General features: G+C 38.6%; 4 protein-coding genes across 4 annotated transcripts in view; 3 read left to right on the plus strand and 1 right to left on the minus strand.

Annotated features, from left to right (window-relative positions):
- Positions 1-2,932, minus strand: part of LOC136260336 (uncharacterized) — a 26,305-nt gene extending 23,373 nt beyond the window's left edge. Inside the window, exons 1-2 of the mRNA XM_066054025.1 lie at positions 2,726-2,932; positions 2,482-2,678 (exon numbers count right to left, since the gene is read on the minus strand). Coding sequence (XP_065910097.1) covers positions 2,482-2,678; positions 2,726-2,888 — 360 coding nt within the window. The 5' untranslated portion in view covers positions 2,889-2,932. The remainder of the gene's footprint in view (positions 1-2,481; positions 2,679-2,725) is intronic.
- Positions 2,933-2,970: 38 nt separating this feature from the next.
- On the plus strand, positions 2,971-5,871 carry LOC136260338 (uncharacterized). The gene is made up of 3 exons (XM_066054027.1): positions 2,971-3,530; positions 4,455-5,567; positions 5,618-5,871. The coding sequence occupies exons 1-3, from the start codon at positions 3,053-3,055 to the stop codon at positions 5,770-5,772; spliced, it is 1,746 nt and encodes a 581-aa protein (XP_065910099.1). The 5' UTR covers positions 2,971-3,052; the 3' UTR covers positions 5,773-5,871.
- On the plus strand, positions 5,858-12,035 carry LOC136260343 (stress-activated protein kinase JNK-like). The gene is made up of 14 exons (XM_066054034.1): positions 5,858-6,000; positions 6,053-6,207; positions 6,255-6,384; positions 6,438-6,496; positions 6,914-7,022; positions 7,703-7,732; positions 7,794-7,841; positions 9,432-9,549; positions 9,597-9,668; positions 10,414-10,490; positions 10,538-10,643; positions 10,982-11,106; positions 11,772-11,835; positions 11,883-12,035. Exons 2-14 carry the CDS (start codon positions 6,059-6,061, stop codon positions 11,912-11,914), a joined length of 1,119 nt encoding a protein of 372 aa, XP_065910106.1. The 5' UTR covers positions 5,858-6,000; positions 6,053-6,058; the 3' UTR covers positions 11,915-12,035.
- A 33-nt stretch (positions 12,036-12,068) lies between these two features.
- LOC136260344 (minor histocompatibility antigen H13-like) lies at positions 12,069-24,904 on the plus strand. The gene is made up of 12 exons (XM_066054035.1): positions 12,069-12,322; positions 15,633-15,817; positions 15,870-15,967; positions 18,986-19,071; positions 19,122-19,192; positions 23,964-24,018; positions 24,065-24,122; positions 24,173-24,256; positions 24,305-24,341; positions 24,393-24,498; positions 24,581-24,666; positions 24,716-24,904. Exons 1-12 carry the CDS (start codon positions 12,146-12,148, stop codon positions 24,777-24,779), a joined length of 1,107 nt encoding a protein of 368 aa, XP_065910107.1. The 5' UTR covers positions 12,069-12,145; the 3' UTR covers positions 24,780-24,904.
- The last annotated feature ends 670 nt before the right edge of the window (positions 24,905-25,574 follow it).

Consider the following 25,574-nt stretch of genomic DNA (forward strand, 5'->3'; position numbering starts at 1 on the left):
AGGTTAAGCTTATTAAATGGCACACAAAACTTTATCAAAAATGCTCAGATTCAATTTCAGAGTGTTTAATATGTAAAAATTTCCTCTGGCTAATGCAATTCTCAGATTCAGTATTGATCAGTTCAGTATTAGATCATTTGATTATAAAAAATCTCCTATAGGGTACATATACAACTAACTAGTGATGGCTATTCAATATCTGAGAACCTAGCTTTACTAAATAGCATGCTTTACTTAATGTCCTTAAATTCAATCTCAGAAAGTGTAATTTTGTAAGAATTTCTAAGCTAGTTTACTTTCAAAAGCCAGCAAAAATATCCCCAGATGTAATCTCAGAAAGCCTGATTATAAAGAATTTCCATAATCATGAAAATACCCTAATATTCTGTCAATTTCAAATAGCTTACGTTTTATTGGAAGACATCCACCCATCCACATCTTTTACTAGCTTTGTGGTATGGTCAATATACATGAAATATCATACAAATTGTTTATTCAACAGATTCAACATGCACAGTGCACTATATGTTAATGTACCACTCTGCGTGGGCAGTTCAAAGGCACCGCCAGTGCCATAATTTGTATATTGCACTGCTGCAGACCGCAGCGAGTGCATTATAACTTATAACGCACTGGTTGTGGTTTTGTAGACCGCAACGAGTGCATTATACGTTATAATGCACCGACCGCAATGCAATATACAGATATTGCACTGGCTGTGGTTTTGTGCAGCATAGCACAAGTGCCGGTGGCCAATACCACTACGACACCTCACCTAATAGGTGGAAAGACACTTCACAGATCACTCGAATTCTTTTATAGCCTGACATGTAAAGGTCGATTGTGGGCCATAACGTCACCAATACGTATAATGTTTACCAAGCAGCCAATGGCGATCGAAAAAGCCAACGCGGTGGCCACAACTCTAGTCTACATATATATAAACGTACTTATACACCTTACTAGTCTGGTGCCATCCTAACCCAGATTAAACTGTAGTCCACTTCGACAATGACTTAATAAAACTAATATATTCTAAATAATACTCACCTTTACGTTCGATTGTGGTAACCAGTTTTGTCATGCCACCAGATTCGAGTTTAGCCAGTGTGAATAGTAAGAATTAGACTAGTATCGTTTAGTAGTTAGGTTTTGTTTACTTAAACTGTCTATTTAGCTGCTTTTTTTTTCACTCGAGAGAATCACTATGGCGATTAGTCTGGCTATATGGTGATTGAGCGATCACGCTGGCATGCTGAGCACTACATGATGAGAGTCGAACAGTGAATGCAGGTTAGTGATATAACCCATAGCGTACTAGCTTTCAATATCTCGGGTGGCTGCAGAAGGAACGTCATCGCAACGTTCGGCTTGGTTACCCACAATCGATGTTAGAAACCTGGCCTTTATAAGTGTTACAGCTGTCTTGTGAAACTCTCCCCACCTATTAGGTGAGTGGTACATAACAGTTATACAACGTGCACTCGTGCTCTGCCTGTATAAACGCACTTGCCTTCGGGCCTGACGGCCCTCAGACTCGTGCGTTTATATCAGGTAGAGCACTCGTGGCTGTTGTATAACTATATAATAGAATAATTGTGTACGTGAGGTCATGTGGCTGTCCTAGATATAACAACATCATTATGTCATCCGCACTACTACCAACTAGGGCTAAAACAAATACTGCAAATACTCAAGTACTCGTTAAGGATTTTGGTACTTGGATAGTAAAATTGGTACTTGAGTACTCGTTAAGATCACATGACCCAGCTCACATGATGCATTTGTCATCAGAGAGTGACACAATGAAGGCTGCAGAGTTTGATTGGCATAATTTCTTGTCAGGAACACTAACATCAGTACTTTAATACAATGTGTGTAGCATTGTTGTTACTTGAAAAGCTGTAAACTGCTTAAAGTCAGTATAAAACATGTCAAATGGGTATGACTACAAGGTAGCTAGTATTCATGAGTACTCGATTGCTAACTTTAGAGATTACTTGAATACCATAGATCGTTTCAGCCCCACTACCAACCATAGGATCTGGCTTCACCTAATCACAAAAATCAACACTCATGACACTGACTACCCAGTTTCAAAACTATTTCAACTGTTTTACATTGCTGTGAACTTGGACAACTGTATGTAGACTTACACCTAAATTCTTGATTTCCCCCCAAAGGAGAAATCCTAGAATAAACACTGTATAGGACACATCATACACCTTATAACTCAATAAGGGGGAAGCCAGTTAGAAATGAAGCACAAAGCTTATCTTACTGTTTCGTGAGCAAATTATCAGGCGACTAAACTGTTTGGTTTCATGTACAGTACGGAACATTTTAAAAGTAAAATTTTGTGTGGATTTACTTATCTACCTAAAAAAATCTGCAGTTGATTTTCCAATTGCACGCAATGTTATAGGCACAGTACACATGTGTTAGACTGTTCTGGACTACTGTATCACATGAGATCCTAACCTCAAATTCCTGATAATTATCGATCTTCGTAAACTGTTGAGCATATCCAGCCAGGAATCCTCTGAAGTATATGCTACTGGTAGACGTGGACACATCCTTCAAAAACCGGTCACTAAACGAGAGGTTAGCCGGTCTTATCTCCTCATTACATGTATCATATAATTGGTTGCCATGGGGACACGACTGGTACGCCTTCTCTGCAAAGTGAAGATCACGTGTTGTACCATAAACTACGCCCACTCACCTGTTATGTTGATGTAAGCATCATTAGCAACTAGCCCTAGTGCTCTAACACGTGACTCCACTAAGAGACGAAACTGTTCTGCTGTAATCGACTGTGATATGCCCGCGTGTAGCCACGTTATACAGCAGTACAATGTCACAAACAACTTTGCAGCAGCACCCATCCGGCCATTAAATGATACGGAGTTATCCGGATAGTATGAACCGGTTTCGAGACCGGTTTTGTGGCAAAAACTCCCCCTTATATATTTAAAACAAAACATTTGATATACACTGGTCAGAGTACAGAGTTTGTGATTATAAAGTGTTTATTGTTCTTTATATCACTATGGAACGTGCTGGCGTATCTATGGCTGTACAGAAAGCTACTGATTTGGTCGCTCAATATGAACACTTCTTTATCACACTGAAGGAACGAGCAGCTTCTTTCTCTGACCAGACAGCAACGGTGGGCCGCAGTGTTGAGAAAGATTTTGAGATTCTTCGCGTTTCCTTAGAGCAGAGGAAGAATGTGTTACTGGCTGAAATACAAGAAGAAATTAACGCCCATAAGGATACAGACATGACAGAATTGAGTGATAGACAGGGAAAGATGCATACTCTACTACAACAACTACAACAGTTAGCTATACAGGGTTCCCTGTCTGAGGACTCACAGTGCTACCGCGAGTTGTTGGCTGAGTTGAACCTGGCGAAACAGAAACTGAAGGAAACAAGTGAAAAGTACCAGTTAAAGTTTGAGAGCAGTTTGGCCCCTTTGGTTACCAAGATAGCTAGTTATGGGGAAATTGTGTCAGGTCTTGGAGGTGAGAGAACCCTTATGTGTGTAGTGTAGTGTGTTTAGTGGTAAAGTCCTAAAAGTGATGTAACAAAACGGATGATCAATTGAGGAAGCATTCAGGAAACTGTCACCCATGTCATTTTTGCATAACAGAGTGCTTTACACTTAACCAGATGGTCGAGTTAAAATGGTTATTGGTAGGAATAAGGCCACTTAGTCATTGGTTTTACACTAGTGGGGTCCATGATTAAATACTGCTAGTATGGTAATGCCTTAACTTATGCAAGTTATATGATACTCAATAGTATGTTGTAAGTGTGTTAAAGTGGGTTGAGGATACACAGTCGCTAATTGTTGTAGTTCACTTAATCACGATGTAAATATTATGATCGCATTTTGAATAATGTATCATACAGTATGGTAGTAACTGTATATTAGGGGTCATGGAGGTTCTGACTGATCATGACTTACTGATGCCTGCAGACAAGGGTAACTCGATAACAGCTGGGGCTATTGGCTTGTTTGACATTATTCTAAGTTCAATTAGGGATCGTAGAAAAAAGTAATGAAACAAGGGAGGTCACCTGCACCTGAAGATATACTGGTGAACATTTATCATGGATATAATGATTGGGATTAAATGTCTACCAACCTTCCTTGTTTCACTACTTTGTCTTTCTATGATCCCTAATCAAATTTTTTTTTCCCCTTGTACTTATACACTTCATGTTGTTACTGTGTAGGTAGTATTTCCTCTACATTAGTGCTTGAAATGTCCCAACACACCATAATAATACAGTAGTCTTTGAGTGTCTATGCATGCATGTGCTTACCTGGAATATTTATAGCACAAGTATGGCATACATACATCTGTGTGACTTGGTTTATATATAACTTCATGGATAGCAACTGTTCGTAATGTCGTGTTTTATGTTCTTTGTATCCTCAGATGGGGCACCTCCTCCTAGAGTAGACTATCAACAAGTGTTTACTAGTCTGGCCCAGCAGTTTGAAACTCAGTGTCAACTAACTAGCAGGAAGGAAAAGATGCCATTGCTCAACAGCAGGAAGGAAGTGATGTCATCACTGAAACACAACCCAGTGACTGGTTGGTTGGAGTACAGTAAGGGTCGTCAATGGCGTCGTGGTGTAGAATCTGGCAGGTCCCCAGATGGTGTTCCCGACTTCAATGCCATTTTCAAGAAGATAAAATCTGATTTTGTCTTCAATAGCATCACTGCCACCACTACTGTTACTAAGCCTTACAGTATGTGGCTTGTATCCAAGTCAAACAAACCAGATACGGATACTACCACTACTGCAGCTTGTGATTGGGTTTTACCACCATCATCATCCACTGCACAGCACATAGCAGAGCCCTTCAACCTCATCGCAAGCTCAAGCACCTCATCATGGCTCCAGTCCACTATACCATACACCACAACAGATAGTTCTAGTGGCTTGACCTCCTGGCTTCATTCTTCATCTGTCGGTAGGTCAGAGGCTGTCCGTCCTGTAGAGACCATTGCGAGTATGAGTATGTCATCATGGCTATCATCTTCACCAGCTAAACAATCACAAGATGTCAAGCAACATGATGAGAACAATACTAATGTGTCATGGCTCCATTCTACAACCTCAGTTAGTGAACCAGGAAATGTCCAACCTGTTGAGGTGTTTAACACAATTGCTGGTACAAGTGTGTCATCCTGGCTGTCACCCAAGGGATCAGACAGTGTGCATGACAAAGCAACTGATAATGTGTCATGGCTCCATAATTCTTCAACTGATGGATCAGATCCTGTAGAGATGTTCAACACAATCGCTGGTACGAGCTTTTCATCATGGCTGTCACCTTCTGCCAGTTGTAAACCAGCTGTGATGGACACTGTGGATCACTCTTCATGGCTTCACTCATCTGATACTGCTGGGGACACATTTGATGCTATAGCTAGCTCTGATGCTATCCTATGGTTGCACCAGATGAGGGAACATGACCACACTGACTGGTTGCTGTGTAATAGATCATCACAAGATGGGATACAGTGGCTGATGCCGAGATGTAAGTGACCTATTTACTGGTGTAACATATGTCACTTGTTAACTCTGTAGGCTACTCCCCTGTGTGTAGTGAGACGTCAACACTGTTGCTACCCCCAGGGGGAGACAATGGAAGTGACATTCTGTCGGATGTCTTTGGGAGCACTCACACACTCACCAGCTTTGGCAGCAGTGATTTTGAAGTTGTTGATGATACTGACCTGTAACCATGACTTGTAACCATGACTTGTAACCATGACAATGGCGCTATCAGTTGTATTAATATTACATATCAAAAATTATAGTGAATTATTTATTTAAAGTGATCACGTGCTCCTAAATTTCTCGGAAATACGGATAAGTTCGTATATGTAGATTAGCTGGTAGTTGAGAGTTTAGCTCAAGAGTTTAGTGGACACATTTGGCATTACTTAACATCGTACCGCCTGCAAGAGGTGAGCTGAACATAGAACAGGGAGCACACCTGACGTTGGTCCCTTATATTAGCGCATCATGGCGGGTAACATTGAAGCACCCAAGGGGTTCCACATAGAGCGAGTGAAGCAGAAATCTCACGAAAAGATAGGAGAGGCGATCTTTATTGTCCGGGATCGCTACGTCGACCTGCAGAGTATTGGTAGTGGCGCTCAGGGAGTAGTATGGTGCGCATAAATAAGAATGACACTTGTTGCTCTATATATTGTCATAGTTCTGCCATGGACAAGAAAACCAATACTCGTGTAGCCATCAAGAAACTGTCAAAACCATTTGCTAACGAGACTTATGCCAAGAGGGCATTCAGGGAGTTACGACTAATGAAGATGGTGAATCATAAAAATGTTAGTAGCAGCAGTGTGTATATACCTGTTGTGATATTCACCTGTTACTACAGATTATTGGTCTGCTCAACTTGTTCACTCCAGCCAGTAGCCTGAAGGACTTCAATGATGTGTGAGTAAAGTGTGTGTGTGTGTGTGTGTGTGTGTGTGTGTGTGTGTGTGTGTGTGTGTGTGTGTGTGTGTGTGTGTGTGTGTGTGTGTGTGTGTGTGTGTGTGTGTGTGTGTGTGTGTGTGTGTGTGTGTGTGTGTGTGTGTGTGTGTGATAATTGGCAGGTTTACTAGTATTGAATACAATATGTGATCATTATAAACTTTGATAAATTTTCTTCAATTTGCTAACTAGGCAAACTTTACTCTCCAAACTTTCATCACATACAGTATATAGCAAGGAAGGTTGACTGTAAAATTTAGTTTGCTGTCCAACTTACCAATAGCAAGAGTTTGTGTTAGGTGAAATACTGCTAATATGCCAAAGCGTCCTGCTGTACCGTGTGCAATTTGGTGTGTGTTAATTAGAACTCTCCTTCAGGTACATAGTGATGGAGTTGATGGATGCTGACCTTCGTCGAGTGATAGGGGTGGACTTGGATCATGACCGGATGTCCTACCTGCTCTATCAGTTGTTGTGTGGTATAAAGGTGTGTTACACTCTAACAGCCCATTCACACTAGCATGGTTCAGTTCGACTCAGTTTGGTACGGCACAGTATTGCCTCTGTTCACACTATGCAATCTTGCTCGCTAAGTCATCCAGTTTCCATAAGCACACAATTAAATATTAATTAATTAATTTACTTACAAAAATTGGATGTAGTCCTTGCCCTTGAAGTCTCTTGTACTGGGATTCTTTCATTTCAACAAGACGGCAATAGATAGGCAGCCGCGTAGTACTGCTAAAATATTGCCGCAAATTGAAGTGAATGAAACAGTAACTGTCACAGCGATAAGTAGTTCATAACTGTCGCTAGGCTTTCTTTTGTTCTGAATCTCGCATCGAACAGTGAGTAATTATACCGTACTGTGTGGCCTTTGGGGGGGGGGGGGGGGGGGGGTTGTTGGAAGTATTAGTTGGGTGATGGGTATTTTATATCAAGAACATTATGGCTTCTGGGATAAAGGAATATGGTGGCCACAACACTGATGCCTGTGCTATATTTAGCTAGTCACATAAGGAAGCATCTAAATACAACTCTGCATACTGTAATACTTGGCTATTCAATTTTGAATTGGAAAGGTACCTGTATAGAGCATTGTGTTTGGGTGCACACAATGTATAAGGGTCACAGAACACATATAATATTGTTTATTACCCCCTCTAGCACCTTCACATGTCTAACATCATACACAGGGTGAGTTTGTTTGTTTGTTGCTGTTGCTGTTGCTATAGTAACTGACTTATGTATTTGTTAGGACTTAAAGCCCAGCAATATTGTTGTTAAGGAAGACTGTTCACTAAAGGTTGTTACATGTCATGTGTACTGTCTGGTTAATGTACTATGCTATAGTGTGTTAACTTTATGATGTGCCCTTATACAGGAGAGCAAGATACTTTCCTCAATGTATATGTAATGGTTATACAACAGTTGTGAGGGATTTGCTGATATATGCATCCAAGGGCTAAGGGTATATGTATCAGTAAATCCTAATCAGTTGTGGTATAATGTGATATGCATCACTCAGGGCACAGCGTGCTCAGATTGCTCACCTAATAGAACAAGCCCTCGCCCTGTTTGTTCTAGTATCTGATGATTGATCGTGTGTTAAGCAGTTCTCTTCATATATGCTTCAACACATGTTATCAGTAAACTAGTTTTTAATTTTACTATGTTGTACTATGTTAAGCCTACCAATGTCGTTATTGGGAGAGTAAATAAGTTACTACATTAATTATCAACCTATATCAGTGTAGCAGTCATAATCCTGTCAATCCATCGTCTGATCAATGGCTAGCACATGATGGATATACATATTCATGTATTGTCCAATCGATTATTTTAATGAACATTCATATATATAGTTTGCTAACAATCAACTAGTTTAAACTTAGCAACTAAACTGAACCTCTAAACTAAATCCCACAGTATGAACCTCTGTATTGCTCAAAACTTTTTGTATTGTGAACTGGCTGGAGTAAACTGCTTTCTTGTGATATTACCTGTGCAATATGCAAGTTAAACCGCTGCCTTTGAATGCCCATGCTAAAGTGATAGACAAACAGGCACATCTCAGGCCTAAACGATGCCGATATCAAGCCTGTAGTGTTTACCATGGTCAAGTTACGCTTAGCTGAAGGCATCTTAGTAGAAAGGTTAGTTAAACAAAAAAGAGGTAATTTTATAGCAAATGGGATTGATTGCAGATGTGCTTCTTGTTCATGTGTAATATAGCTGAAAACGAAGCCAGTAATCGATATTCAGGGGAGAGGGAGTGTGTTTTGTCATGCAATTGATTTTATATGTCAGGCATCATTAATTCTTTGCTTTGATGTAGTTGTCACTGGTCACCAGTCAAAAAGTAAAGAAACAAGTATAAGGAAAAGTTTAACATTTGAGTAGTGGAGGTTGAAATATGTATTGGTTATAATGCCATGAAATAAGGGAGGTTTGCCTATACCTGCAGCTCAGCCAAGGCCATACCATTGATGTCCACATAGCTGCAGATATGGGCTACACAGAGCTGGCCACACATTTTCTATGGGAGCCTTACAAATGCAGGGTCTCTTTATGTCATCTTCCCACATAATTATGCATCTGTAGTGTGTACAGCAAAACACATTTGATTTTCTTAGATGTCTTATGGGGGATTTATATTAAATGTTTGCACTGCAATGTCTCACAGTTTGGTCATGCACACCTAAGTCAGTCCCTGGATTCACCTCCTGACATTGTACAAACTACGATACACTCACTGTACTAAACTATGTACATGGTTTGCATGAATAGCCCCTTTTAATACAACCCTTTTATTTGGTTATTTATTTTACGGAGGGTGTCATTTTGTTACCTCCTGTCACTGGGTGAGCTTTAATCAAGAAAATCTCTACTGTAGATACTTGACTTTGGACTCGCCAGGGCAGCTGACTCAACATTCCAAATGACGCCCTATGTGGTTACAAGATATTATCGAGCGCCTGAGGTGATCGTAGGGATGAAGTATACTGAGAATGGTATGATATTGTTGTCATGGTGACAACACATTATGACATCCCTACAGTGGACATGTGGTCAGTCGGGTGTATATTTGCTGAAATTGTGAAGGGAGAAATCCTGTTCCCTGGCAGAGACTGTATCCTATTAATTTAGTACACTATGTACTTATTGTATTGTGTACATGCAATTTTGAGGCAACATAAGTTCTGTGATCGCTTATTGGCTCATTCAAAAAATATTTAATTTGTCACAAAATATGTTCATCCATGAAATCATTTATGTACCTCAAATTTCTACATATATGATATCAAGAGTTCATTATGAACTAGAGGTTATCCCCCAACGTTTAGTATCAATATTCTAAATTATCTTCCAGCCGTAATCTGACATTTTGTGTATCTGAATTCTATGAATATACATGTGATGAGGTCAGTAATTCAGTGGTAAATTAAATGTGTATGGAACCAGATGTGTTAGGGCCACCAGATGTGTTAGGACCAAAAGAACTGTGCAAACCCTCTAGTGCCCAACTGGTAGACTTGATGATAATAATAACTGTTCTATTGTTTCTTCCTGTGGGGAGTGACCAAGTCTATTAAATGAGTACTATTACCCATTGTGGCAAAGCGACTGATTATTTTTGACCTGTTGAAAAGTGACTGTTCTATTAGGGTATATATCTCAAGAATGTCTTTATATGTGATATTTAGAATGGGTTTCCACTGTAGAAGTCAAGAAATGGAGCTTGAAACAACTCCGTATCTGCAAAATCATTTGTTCACACAATGGCATGGTGTACCAACTTTTATTAGCCACATGACACGTCTTGTTTGCTCACGATACAACCTGAGTGGTTACATTGTATCCTTGACTCTGAACAGACATTGACCAATGGAATAAGGTCACACAGGTATTGGGCACACCAGGTGTAGAGTTCTTCAAATATCTCAACCCCTCGGTATGAGCTAGCTCATGTGATCTCACTGATGACATCACATGCAATAGGTGAGGATGTACTGTGAGAACCACACTCGTTATCCCGTGAAGACTATGCTGGAGTTGTTCCCGGACAAGTACTTCCCCAAGGGGAATCCCGACGATAGTGTGAGAAGTGAGTGCTCATGTGACCAAGTATTGATCTACGTCCTCGGTCAAAGTTAATATTATAGATAATACAGCTGGTCAAATAACACACTTAGTTGCATGGGATAAGTGATAGGAAAAATATAACAGACACCTCTTTACACTGGACGCATGGGAACCTGGCCCTGCAGTAATAGATTTCCCCTCTTGCAATAAAATGCATCACGCCAGACCTGATGAAGCAAAAATTCTAGGAGAATGCAGTTGATAACATGTTTTGTAGAAGTCAAAACCACTTTTGACCGAGGACGATGATCATAGTACTCCCCATAATGTGTGCTACCATTTACCAATGTGTATTGACAGCTGATCAAGCTCGTAACCTATTGGGAAAGATGTTGAAGATTGATCCTCTTGACAGATGTAGTGTAGATGCTGCCCTGAGGCATCCTTATGTTTGTATCTGGTGGGATAAGTCTGAAGTGGACGCTGTGAGTTTGTTTGTATGCGTGCGTGCATGTGTGTGTGTTGGGAGAAACTGGATGACACTGTACCGCTGTATACTCTAAAAATCCCATGAATTTTGCTAGTTAATTAAAACATCACACCACAGCTTCATTGTGAACTTTCCTAGCATGTTATTGTCATATAGCACAATCAAGTATTGCAGTATCTGGTGTTCACAAAATACTCACAACAAACCTGCTATCTGATTGCTTTGTGTTTGTTTTTCCCTGACTTGCATTTTCACAGAGAAGTTTTAGTGTGTAATTCTGCCTATTATACTAGCATTTTCAGACATCAATTTTGCCTCCTGTATACAAATGAGGCTGGCCATTTTTGCTCTTACAAGTGATGAGATGATCAATATTTTTAACCTATACATAATTGACATGGATATGTCTTGTTCATTTCCCAACTGTATAACCTAATGTTTCGAGGCGAATAGTTTAGCTGGTTTCAAAAGTTTTGGGACTAGCAATGAAAATTTGTCCTTGAAATATTTAGACTTCCATATACGTTTGAGATTGTTTGCAAATTTGCAAAAATTTTATTACAACATTGCTCGACCTCAAAAGTGTTCCCCCTTAAAGTATTTAGGCTATATAGTACCAGTTTACTGGCTGTTATGGTGTGCTACTCTTTCATCGTACAGCCACCACCTCCTAAATATGACCACTCCGTGGATGAAAAGGCCGTCCCATTATCACAATGGAAAGGTTAGCAGTATTGTTCACTTGTCACCATGGTGATCACAGTGTTACAGAATTGATATATAATGAAGTCCAGGTTATGTAGTAGCCATGACGACGAGTTTGTATGATAATTATCATGACTGCACCGTAATTATATTATTAATTGTGATATTTTATTTTTACACCTTTTGTTCCATATATAAAATAGATAATTATTGTTTTTACTTTGGAGTAAATATTGGCTTTGTCACGTGATTTGATTGCACAAGCGCTTATATTAAAATATAGTAAACACTGTGCGTTAAAATAGATAATCGTTTTATTGTGGTACGTGATGGCAGACGAAGTTGACATTACAGCAAATGATTCTAACGACACCATACCGTTATCCGGGCGGGATACGGCTACTCATGAAGGGTTACTATTCGCCTACGGCAGTTTACTGGTTATGGCACTTGTACCGATATTCTGGGGAGCCCGTCGTTCAGTGTATTTCCACGAGGGACTAAAGGTATTGTTAACTGCGTAGTGTACGGAGAGAATACTGTAGTTTACTTGCTTGTACATGCACGTAGCTATACATTAAATGATTTTTCACCAAGCCTCTACTTCCCTAGGGTGGAATCAATTCCAAAGCCCTCAATGGCATTAGTTAACAGTGTACCTGTAGGCTACAATAGGGTGGCACTTCAATACATCTTGTACCATAGATAATATATACTTTATTATCTATGCTTGTACTCTGTCCGATCTTTGTCCTCAGCCAAAGTGAATTGATGTCAATTTTAAATGACAAGCATTGAAAAGTGTATACACAAGTGTGATTGTACACATACACTGGTGCTTAAGAACAATGTTTAGTACAAACTAGGGTCAAGGCTTTTTAAAACCAGGCATGCACCCACAGGAGGCCTGCTGTGGGCGTGTGCCTGGTTTCCTGGAGTTGTTTTCTGAAAAACGTGCGTGTATGTATGTTTCTTTATTTGTCCACACCTGCACTTGTGTGGCAAAGAAGGTTCAGTGTGAGCACTCTATAGACTTTATAGGTAAGCTTAAACAGGTAAACTTTACAATTCATGCTAGTTTTGAAATACGGGTGAAACTGGTTTCTGAATATGGTGTGAACAGCCTTCCTAGTGGGCTGTATGGTTGTTGTAGTGACCAGAAAAAAAAAAGACAGCACAGGTCTTGTAGGTTGGAATAGTGTAAACTGCATGGGGAGTTTATACTATCCCAACAGAAAGCAGAACATCAACTTTTTTACTTTGATAATTTTGACCAAGGATGAAGATTGGAGTACCAGATAAATGGAGTGTCACCCCTTGATGATACCATATCTTTGGGTTGTATGGCACTACCCAGTTTATAAAAAATGGTAATGGTCTGGTGAAATTCAGATCCCTGAGCATTGTAGGTGGCGGAGTTGTTTTAAATCTCACCAGACCCTTTTTATTGGAAGAGGTGTCAGACTAACTGGTAAAATATGGGATATAATAGATTACTCCTTGGACCCAGGGAGGATGGAAGCATTTTAGGTGCTATCATAAAGTAATGTACTTTGTTTTGTGAAAGCGCTTAGTTTTCTAGGAGAAAGTGATGAAGCTGTTTCACACATAATATTCTAGCATGATGCCACACTTTGTAGTTTATTGTGAAAATGAGTGTTTCATGTACAAAATAATTGACAACCACTGGCCAATTTAACCATCATTGTTAACTCATAATACATGTGTTTTAGGCCACTTTTCCAACCTTTGGCCCATCCTTCAAAACAATACTTAATACTAACTCATGACTGGTCAAGCAGCTGTTAAAATTGCAAATGTTGCTACCTGAACAATAAAGGTGGACCATCTTAACAGTGTCCTCAAGGTAGGTGAGAGGACCACCAAATTCTGGCCTGGGAACGTCTGGTAGATAATTAACAAGATTGTAATGGTTGGCTATAATGGTTGACCATTGAGCATTTTATACTCAAAGGAATGTTGAATTATATACTGGACCAGGCAAGAATACCACAGCAAAGCAAGGCTAATCAGTATATTCTAATTCTAATGGAATGCTTCAAAATGCTTTATAAGTTGTAAATTGAGCTTCAGGTTTTCAAAATAACCACCAGGTGTAATCTCACAGTAAAGTAACCAGAAGTGTCATGGATTAGCTGGGGAACTTCTTTGGGGGGTATGAGGGCACATTCCCCTTACTGTAACTGTAATTCTAGGTATGCCACTGGGTAGGCTACCAAATTTAGTCCAGCCATCTTCAATGCACATCCAACTTAATCTGATTACTAATGACTGTTCAATTAGAGTATTTTGATGGCAAGTGTATGAATAAGTGTATGTTCTATTAGAGTATTTTCCTCTAAAGAATGTAAACAGCTCACTTACATCTGAACACTTTCATCATAGCTTGAGAACAGGCTCAGATAAAAAGTGATGGCAAGATATGCACAATTTTCATGCATGTCTGACAAACTTTTGTAGTTTCATAAACAATAATCATATTCAATACTCTTATCATACAGTACTACCCTGTATACTAGGGATCATGAAGTATAATTAATGCCTGCAGAGTGATCCAAACAATGGAATTTTATATATATATATATATTTACGGTCGGTAGCTGAATTTTCAGCTGACTGACTAACTGTCTGATGCCTCCAGCCAGGCATAACTTGACTATGGTTAACGGTTAAAGCTACAGGTTACTGATTGATGTCACTTTGACCCAAGACATGCCTTTTTGCCAACCACATCAGCTACAATGCACTCATCATGTACTTACCGTTGTCCTCCTTTGTGTCCCATAAATTTCTCCACTACCATGGTAATACGTTATGGCAGATAATTGTCTGTAGTAACTGAAGTGATTGCGAGGTGCTTCTTTGTAATACCGTATAATGAGTAGAACATACCTAAAACAACCACTGCATTTCTCAGTAGTTTATAGTAGGGGTGCGCATTTACTTGCGATTTCCATAGTGACTGGATTGATTGCAGAGACAGTTTTCATACTGTTCTTGGAACAAAGCTGAATACAAACGGAATAGCCACATTGCTTTCCACTATAAATTGATATAGTTGGGGGGGGGGTGTTAAGCTGTGCACCAGTCTTTCCTTTGATGGGTTCACTAGTCATAAATTATGTTAAACAAGTGTAAGGAAAAATTAGATATTTTATATTTGAACCCTATATTATATTAGTGGACATTTTAATCCCTAGGGCTATACTCTGTATATGACTGAAGAAGGAATTAAATAGTTTAGCTGCAGGTGTAGATGACCTACCTAGTTTCATTGCTTTTTTTATTTTTATGATCCCTGCCCAAATATAAATTTCTTTACACTCTAAGACTAACTACATACGTGTGTGCATGCGTGCCTCTGTGTGTGTGGGTGTGTGCCAAGCATTACCTACAACATAATCTATGAATTGTTAGACAAAATGCACCTTACACAAAAGACTGGCTGAACACTCTTATGTATCTTGGCAGGCACATATGATTCAAGTGGCATCACACTTTAAATCACTGAGTTATGCAAACATCAAACTTGTGTAATGTTAACAAGTGCAGTATTGGTACTCTAATAGAGCAGTCAAGTTACATACCGTACAAGCTGTGGGGAAAAAAAACTAACAAATTTAGCATTGTATTTTAGTATAAAGTTTGATAATGACATCATTGCTTGGCCACAACCTTTGATTCACAACTTTTAGAACAAATTGCTGTGTTAATATTGTGTGTGTTTGTTTATGTGTGTGTGAACACAAATATGTGTAATTACCATTGCATCTGTTACCATGGTGATCACTACAGCAACGAGGGGAGTCAGCAGCAGAGAGGATCACAGCTAAAGATGCTGCCATGTTCCCACTGTATGCTAGTGCCGGCCTGTTTGGTCTGTACCTCTTCTTCCGCTACCTGTCTAAAGAGTATGTAAACTTGTTGCTTAGTATCTACTTCTTTGGATTAGGAGTTGGTGCCCTAACCCGTGTAACCAGGTCAGTTGCTATGGTGACCCTGTTATTGTTATGATTTCTGTTGCCATGATAGCATACTAGTGGAGATGTTGATTCCCTCATCAATTCTGAATCATATGACTTGTTACTCCTTGTTGTTAGAGCAACGAGATCGTCGTGGTGACAAGGAAGGTTTGCAAAGCATGAAAATGTTCCTGTGTATTAATAATGTGGTAAATTCCTTGCCAAAAGAGAGATCTTGTCCCAACACTTCAGTATCAACTAGTGTAATTATAAATGAATTAGGGTTCCAACCATAGAAAAGTAGTGAAACAAGGTAAGAATGATGCTATTGCAGCATAGCTCTGTGCATGTTACCAACATATATTCAATAGGGATTTTCTCACATAGGTATGTTGTAATACAATCATTCTTAGACCCCTACACTTCATTTCTTTTTCGATTGATTACACTGTTAACTGTTTTGTTATAGCATACATGTGTGGCTGTCCTGTTAAAACACATGATTGTGACTACTTTATTACACTATCTCGATTTCTCAATCCATTTCTTGGTATAATGGATCTGTTGACCATATAATTGAAGATAAAATGAAAGGCAAAGCATGGAAGGCAGGCACTCATCAGAACCAGAAAAGGCGTGAGTATGGCAGTGGCCGTGCACTGCTTCATTTAGCCTCTGTTCTTGTGACTGGTCTGGCAGGCTGGCAAACCAAAATTGTCAGTTTGGCAATTAAAAAAAAAATCAATATTCAACCTTCTGTAAGTGTTTTCTTGTTTTTTGTTATTTAATTAATTTTATAGCTGGATTTGATGTTAGATGCAGTAGAGGTGCTTTTTGGTACTGCGGTACTGTATGGTACTGTAATACGGTACTATATTACAGTACTGTATGGTACAGTAATACGGTGTTATATTACAGTACTGTATGGTACAGTAATACGGTACTATATTGCGGTACTGCATGGTACAGTACTATGATAGTGTGTGGTACAGTACTGTGGTACTGTATGGTACAGTACTACGGTACTATGTTACAGTACTGTATAGTACAGTACTACATTACTATATGGTACAGTACTATGGTACTATATAGTACAGTACTATGGTACTATATGGTACAGTACTACGGTACTATATAGTACAGTGCTATGGTACTGTATGGTACTGTACTACGGTACTGTATAGTGCAGTACTGCGGTACTGTATAGTGCAGTACTGCAGTACTGTATAGTGCAGTACTGCGGTACTGTATAGTGCAGTACTGCGGTACTGTATAGTGCAGTACTGCGGTACTGTATAGTGCAGTACTGCGGTACTGTATAGTGCAGTACTGCAGTACTGTATGTTACAGTACTACGGTACTGTATAATACAGTACTGTATGGTACAGTAATACGGTACTATATTACAGTACTGTATGGTACAGTACTGCGGTACTGTATGGTACAGTACTACGGTACTATGTTACAGTACTGTATAGTACAGTACTACATTACTATATGGTACAGTACTATGGTACTGTATGGTACAGTACTGCGGTACTGCGGTACTGTATGGTACAGTACTACGGTACTATGTTACAGTACTGTATAGTACAGTACTGTATAGTACAGTACTACATTACTATATGGTACAGTACTATGGTACTGTATGGTACAGTACTGCGGTACTGTATGGTACAGTACTACGGTACTATGTTACAGTACTGTGTAGTACAGTACTACATTACTATATGGTACAGTACTATGGTACTGTATGGTACAGTACTGCGGTACTGCGGTACTGTATGGTACAGTACTACGGTACTGTATGGTACAGTACTACGGTACTATATAGTACAGTACTATGGTACTGTATGGTACTGTATGATACAGTACTGCGGTACTGTATGGTACAGTACTGCGGTACTGTATGATGGTACAGTACTACGGTACTATATTACAGTACTGTATAGTACAGTACTACGGTACTATATTACAGTACTGTATAGTACAGTACTACAGTACTATATTACAGTACTGTATAGTACAGTACTACGGTACTATATTACAGTACTGTATAGTATAGTACTACAGTACTATATTACAGTACTGTATGGTACAGTACTATGGTACTATATGGTACAGTACTACGGTACTATATAGTACAGTGCTATGGTACTGTATGGTACTGTACTACGGTACTGTATGGTACTGTGCTACGGTACTGTATAGTGCAGTACTGCGGTACTGTATGGTACAGTACTACGGTACTGTATAATACAGTACTGTATGGTACAGTAATACGGTACTATATTACAGTACTGTATGGTACAGTACTGCGGTACTGTATGGTACAGTACTACGGTACTATGTTACAGTACTGTATAGTACAGTACTACATTACTATATGGTACAGTACTATGGTACTGTATGGTACAGTACTGCGGTACTGCGGTACTGTATGGTACAGTACTACGGTACTATATAGTACAGTACTATGGTACTGTATGATACAGTACTGCGGTACTGTATGGTACAGTACTGCGGTACTGTATGATGGTACAGTACTACGGTACTATATTACAGTACTGTATAGTACAGTACTACAGTACTATATTACAGTACTGTATAGTACAGTACTACGGTACTATATTACAGTACTGTATAGTATAGTACTACAGTACTATATTACAGTACTGTATGGTACAGTACTATGGTACTATATGGTACAGTACTACGGTACTATATTACAGTACTGTATGGTGCAGTACTAAGGTACAGTAGTGCGGTACTGTATGGTACAGTGCTAAGGTACTATATGGTACAGTACTAAGGTACTATATGGTACAATACTACGCTACTGTATAGTACAGTACGACGGTACAAGTATTCTAATGTGGCATGTATGTTAATGCTATATGCATCCCAAAATCATCACATACCTTTTTTATCCATCCCAACACAATATGCATGGTTTCCTAGCTAAGAAATAAGTCACTATGTTATGGATAAATTAGTTAAGGTGTTTCATTGTATGTGAAGTACAAGACTGTAGAAAGAATACTAGTCTAGTTCTTCCACATATGATAAACACTATGTATGAGTTCATAATATTGCTACTTATTATTATTATTATTATTATGAACTCTAAAGTATTTTCCCTGTCAAAAATGACCTACATAATATATACTCTACTATGCACATTAGAAGTATTCAAGTTGGAGTTTAACATTGCTGACATTGGACTGTGTGTTCTTGCTGTACTAACTGGGATAGCTTATTTTGTCACCAAGGTAACAAGATAAATGATGGTATATTCTAAATGATGCTCACTACTCTATAGCATTGGTTACTCAATAACGTGTTCGGTATTTGTTTTGCCTTCACCGCCATCGAATTGATATCACTGCAGAGGTGAGTAGTCGTGTGTAATGTGTATATAATATGTATTTGTGTGTGTACATACATACAGCCTGTACGTGCATGCATGTGTGTGTATGTGTGTGCATGCATGTGTGTGTATGTGTGTACGTGCATGTGTGTGTGTGTGTACGTGCATGTGTGCGTGCATGAGTATGTAATTTGTAATCGTAGTGATGTAATATAGTTGGGCATTATTGGCGAATAAGCAATGTTTTGCCAAAACCATATAATCTTTCTATTCAATAGAAATCTGTTAAGTTAACACCAAACTGTTTTTCTCACCATAGTTTCCTGCAAGCTTAAATAGTCATCAGCTCCCAGTTGTTTCATGTCAATACTTGAGTAACCATTATCATAATAGTTGGCTTGCAATAATAGCACCATATAGTTAGAAATTTTCGAGGGACAAAACTGCGATTTCATGAGTAATGATTACCTCATGAAAATAATTATAATTGTGAAAGTGTTACACATAGCTATTATTGTAAAAGCATTTTCTAGACTTTAAAAAATGCAAAAAATCATATTGTAAAGTTTCTTGAAAGTTTCGTCCCTTGAAAATTTCCAGCTATATGTTTACCTTTCAACAGCATGTGGTGTTTGCAAGTTCACATGATAGAGTCATCATGGTACGACAGTACTGACCATGGAGGCTTGCACCTTCTCACAAAAGAAATATTCACCCAAAACCAACCTCACAATACCTTCATGGCCCCTTGGCAGTATTGGTTAGGTATAACCAAGCCCAAAAGTACTTTCAAAAGGTTGTTACATTTTTTTAAATTTATGAGTGGAATTTACTACTGATTATCTGCCTGACTGATACCTTCAGACAAACATAACTCGATAACGGCTAGGGCTATGGGTTTGATTTTTCTCTGTTCGACATCGCTTCAACCTGACAGCTCTTACCGCAGTATGTACAATGCAAGCTTCATGGACCTACCTTTGTGTCCCATTTATCTTTGCTGACAGTGCAAGGTGTCAATTCATGCTAGTGTGTGATGGCTTCCCTAGTAACGGAAATCATCCATATTTTCCATAGTAGCTAGATTGATTGCAGAGGCACTTCTTGAACTGTTCTTCATTTCTAATGCTGTAACAAGCTGAACATAGCTGAAAATAAAGCGTGATAGTGACTTATTTTGGGCTAAAAAAGATTATTAACTGTACCTGGCCATGGATAATAATTTAAAACCAAACTAGCAACTCATGTTTTTGAACTACTTCTAAGTACATGTAGGTGTTTGATTTTCTGAATGTTTGCAAACAACTCACATCTGTAATAGTTTAACAACTAATCAGTGAAACTTTAGCAAAATTTTCAGACTATATGGCAAGGATAGCACAATATAACTTGTGTTATCAAAACCATAATAATTTGTATTGTAACAAAAGCCTTACTATGCTGAGTGATAATGCTTGTTTCTTTTTACCTTATCATACTAATGTTAGGTGCAGTCAAATTTGTGTGCTGTTTCTGTCACATAGACTATATGTGGTATCAAGAGTTGATAATAAGAGAGATATTATTAACTCTTGGTGGTATTGTATCACTGTTACTTGTTATGCAGCAAGTATGAGTGCTGCCACCAAATTACTCCATAACATCAATGAGGTGGACAGATAACATCAATGAGATGAACACGTGTTCTCTCCAATGGTTTTGTATTGTGGCAGCTGTTATTTCATGTTGACAACATGTTTGGTTCATGTTCCCAGGGTTGGTCAACACCATTATGTATTGGGAAATTTTATTTGTCAACCTTTAACAATGATTAAGGTGGCTCGAACAGTTTTCATAAGGTTTCAACAGTGTATGAGGCTTAAATAATTATAATCATTACTGTGGTTGACCACCAGTTCCTGTCATTTGCAAATGAATATAATTATGTTGCGTAAGCACACATCATCACAGCATTTAATAAGATCACCACACGCTAATATTACAAGCCTCCATACAAAAATGAACTAGTTGCCGGTTTTTTCAAGATACGACTGTCGAATTTTGGATGGGCAAGCAGTAGTAAATAAGCTGCAATTGTGCGGAAGCCAATTTTTAATATTTGCTTCTGCCTGGCAGTGGCGAATTTTAAAATAAACCATTTCAAATCTTTGTGTGACATGGGTAGAATTAATGCGTGAACTAAAGACCTGGTAGGAAAAGTAGCTCCGCACAATGATAGATAATCAGGTAAATAGTGTCTAACAGCGAATCCAGCCTCATAGCGCCAAGCTCCAAGGAAGAGTTCACTCTGAAAGGCTAAATGTGTAACTTGCACTACGTGCATCCCAGAGAGCTCCTGTTTGTTGTAAACAGTAGAGAACAAATTGCTTCATAGATTTCTGTTAGTACAATACACTTCATGAAGATAATTTGCTTGTTTTAGGCCCTGTAAATTTCATGGTGAAGCCATACAGAAACTGCTCCCAGCCATCTTAAATACTAATAGTTTTATCAGGTGGACTAACAAGAACAAGTAAGCAGACCCTGTTCCCCTTTTCACTTGTGTCAAGACTGTAGCTGGCTGAAGAAAATCTTGCCATGTTTTGTTTAAAATGCATTGAAATACTCATGGCAATAAATGCATACTACAGAAAAAGCACACACACTTAAATTATATCAGTATACAGTGAAATCAAGAGTTTATAGTACAAGCAAGGGAATTATGATCTTTTTGAAGCGAATCAATAAACCTATATAGCATTGGATTTGCCTGCTCATGGGAAGTTTTTTTTTCATTTTCAAACACAAAAGAGTACGTCAGTTAATGAGACTTATTTATGATTTGGTAGAAATTAAGCTTATTGTTGTACTGCTTTATTTTGCTTGTACATATTACATGTATTTACTTGGTTAAACGCTGTACCTTCAATAGTAGCTGCACTCGAGTGGTACAGATAAACACTCTGAACAAAGTATTGTCTTTATAGACTGTTGCAGTTATGAGTTTTGATTGTGCCTATATTTTATTTCTGGTATATAGTACTGTATAGTAGGGACGTGTAGGCATGGCCCACGAAACCAAAAACCAGCCTCAATTTTCCCTGACGACAATGAGGCAGTATTGGTTAGGTAAAACTAAGCCCAAACAAGCTTTCAGATCAATCCGAAACGCTTTCAACAAGTTGCTACAGATTTTTTAAATATAAAATTATTACATGTAAATTTTTACTGACTGAGTAACTGGCTGATTGACTGACTGATGCCTTCAGACAGGTTTGATTTCACGTCGCTTCGGCCCGTTTGACATACCGCAATACATATAATACATTCTTCATGGACTTACCAGTGTCCTCCTTTGTGTCCCATTCATCTTTGCTGACAGCGAAAAGTGTCGATTTGGCGGTAGCACGTGATGGCTTCCCTTCATAACGGAAATCTTCCATATTTTTCAATGTGGCTACTTTGATTGCAGAGGTGCTTTTCGAACAGTTCTTGATTTGTAATGTGTAATGTGTAATAGGTTGAACATTGCTGACAGCAAAACGTAATGGATACTTCACTTTTCAGACAATAATTGATAGCTGGGGCGCGTGGCATTATTTCTTTCTTTTGATGTGGTATGCGTGGGTTCACCAGTCATAATAATTCTATTTTACAAAAAAGTTAACAAACAGGTACACAAAAAAATTAGGAATTTTCAACTAGAGTAGGGACCATAGCACATCAATAAAAAGTGCAAGCTGGAGTAGTGCACAATATTAAATCAATAAGAAGTGTTATATCCCTACTGCAGGCCTGCCAACAAAACCGTGAGTCTCACGGTTTCACTACCCTGCTCAAGGGCAGCAGATCGAATCTCACGGTTTTTGAGGCCTGCTAACTCTCACGGTTTCACTAACCTTCGTCGGATAGAATCTCACGGTTTGTAGCGCGAATCTCACGGATTTCAAATTTAAAAAGTCGAGACCTTCTTTTTTTTTTTTTTACTACACACTGCAATACTACAATAAAGGTACAGAAATCTCAAGATTTTTTTACTTTCCAGGTTGGCAGGCCTGCTACTGTGCTCAAGATACCATAATGGAAATGCACAGTAGGGATATAACACTTCTTATTGTTTTACTGTGATTTAGTATTGTGCACTACTGTACTCCAGCTTGTTTCAGTACTTTTTATCAATGTGCTATGGTCCCTACTCTAGTTGAAAATTCCAAAAAATTTTGTGTACTTGTAGGTGTAGTAAGGGTATTGGATTATCAATCAAAGTGGTATTAATTGTCAAGTCTTAAAAATAATGTCAGATTTTGGAGGTGTTGGATTTGAGAGGTTTCATGCCTGGAAATTAATTTGGAACCACCTTATAGTTTACAGAAGTCTCACTTGTATGATTGTTATGATGACTTGTCACTAAGGGGTGATACAGATGAGCTACGACATGAAATCAGAAAGAATTCGTATTAATTGCATACTTAGAATTTTAAATCGCGAAAAAGTTATGTCTTAAAGACTGTGAAAGATTTTAAGGCTCTCTGCATGGACTTCATTATCAGCAGTGCTCTCTTCTCTGGTGGTTGCTTGTCATCCATTTCATACATCAAGTTATTTATCACGTAGCGAAGTCTCCAATAGACCATGTTTATTGAAGAACCATCGGGGTGGATTACACCATTGAATTTAGCATTTGATTGGTACATAGTTTTTAGCAGTATCCTTCTGAAATAGGCTCTCTCCATTGACTCACATGAATCATGTCATACCTCCCCTGGGAGTCATGTATTGCTTGATGTTATTATTTTCAAATAATGCTCACTCTAGTATACCAGTTGGATGCATCCTACTAACGGGACTATTCTTCTATGACATATTCTGGGTAATATCCTTATTTGGTAAACTAGTGTGTTACTATGAGTGTGTAGGTATTTGGAACTGATGTCATGGTAACTGTTGCTAGGTCATTTGAAGCACCTATTAAATGTAAGTTTGTGATATGGTTTAGAGTGTTGCTATGACAACCATGATTATAGTGGTGTTTCCAATGGACTTCTTGGAACATGGTATCTATGGTAACAATTTCAGCTTGTTAGGTCTAGGAGACATTGTGTTACCAGGTATCCACCTTGTTACCTATCAACATGAGTTTACCTTATTGCTTGTAGGAATATTTGTTGCTCTGTTGTGCCGATATGATGCAAGGTGGGTGCGGTGTTTATTGTAATATTGTCATGGTGTCACACATGATTACAGACAGCACCCAGATCGTAGCAGGCTCTACTTCATAGTCAGTTTTATAGCCTACATCATCGGACTCCTAACCACCATTGTAGTGATGCATACCTTCAGAACTGCTCAGGTGGGTAATAATTAGAACTCTATGATTTGTTTTTGCTAGTCCAGACAGATTACAGTGTATAACATTGTTTGTGTACATGTAGCCAGCACTACTGTACCTGGTGCCAGCCTGTTTGGGGTTGCCATTAGTAACAGCAGTAATTAAAGGAGAGATAGCTGACCTATGGAAGTGAGTAGCGGTGTTGCCATGACAACAAGTTACACTTATTGATTGGCAGGTTTGAGGACTACCCAGATGTCAAGCCAGAAGAGGAAACTACCAAGAGTGATAAGACTGAATAGTATTGACTACAAATTAGGTGGAAGCAGTAAAATAATTTCTCTAGACTACAGTTTAATAATTGTTCTATTCATATTTCACCCCAAATAAGTATCACTGCACCAGTATTGGCGTACAAGTTGCTTAACTCTGTGAACCAGAGCTCTGTTGGTTGACTTTTTTGTACAGAAAACACTGTTGTTAGCAGTTATTTTATTTTAAACTCTGCTAGCACTGAACAAGACCATAGTAGGATATGTCTTGCCATTGAAACTAAAGGTCACACACAGTATTAATAATGTTAATAAGGCTATGGAACTATGATAACATTATTCATTACCATGTATGATGCAGCAATTCCGCTAGTTGGCCACTGTGTAAGGTAATCCCAGATGTGCCATATATGTGTACAAAATTACCTAGCTGATACCACACGTTATTAGATGGTAACCAGATCAACTAAATTATCAGCCATATGGCTTCACACTTATGATGCAGCATCAGCATACTTCATCATCTAGTGCCTTCAAGTCTGGTGCACTTAATATAGGAGAAACAATGGTCTATTTTCTGGGGAGTGGGGAGAAAACAGTATTTTAATTGGACTTTGTACAATAATTATAATTTTAGACATGTACAGTTTAAGGTCACAAATTTAATTATTGAGTTTTTTTCTGATGCATCTCTTTTGCTCAATTCATGATCACTAAGGTAGGGCTTGTGAGTGCTCTGACATGACTAAATGAACACAGAATACCCTTTTACTATGGATCACAATGACATCCCAGTCATGCATATGTCAAGTCATGATGACAACT

The sequence above is a fragment of the Dysidea avara genome, chromosome 7 (assembly GCF_963678975.1).
Source record: "Dysidea avara chromosome 7, odDysAvar1.4, whole genome shotgun sequence".
Classification (NCBI taxonomy): domain Eukaryota; kingdom Metazoa; phylum Porifera; class Demospongiae; order Dictyoceratida; family Dysideidae; genus Dysidea; species Dysidea avara.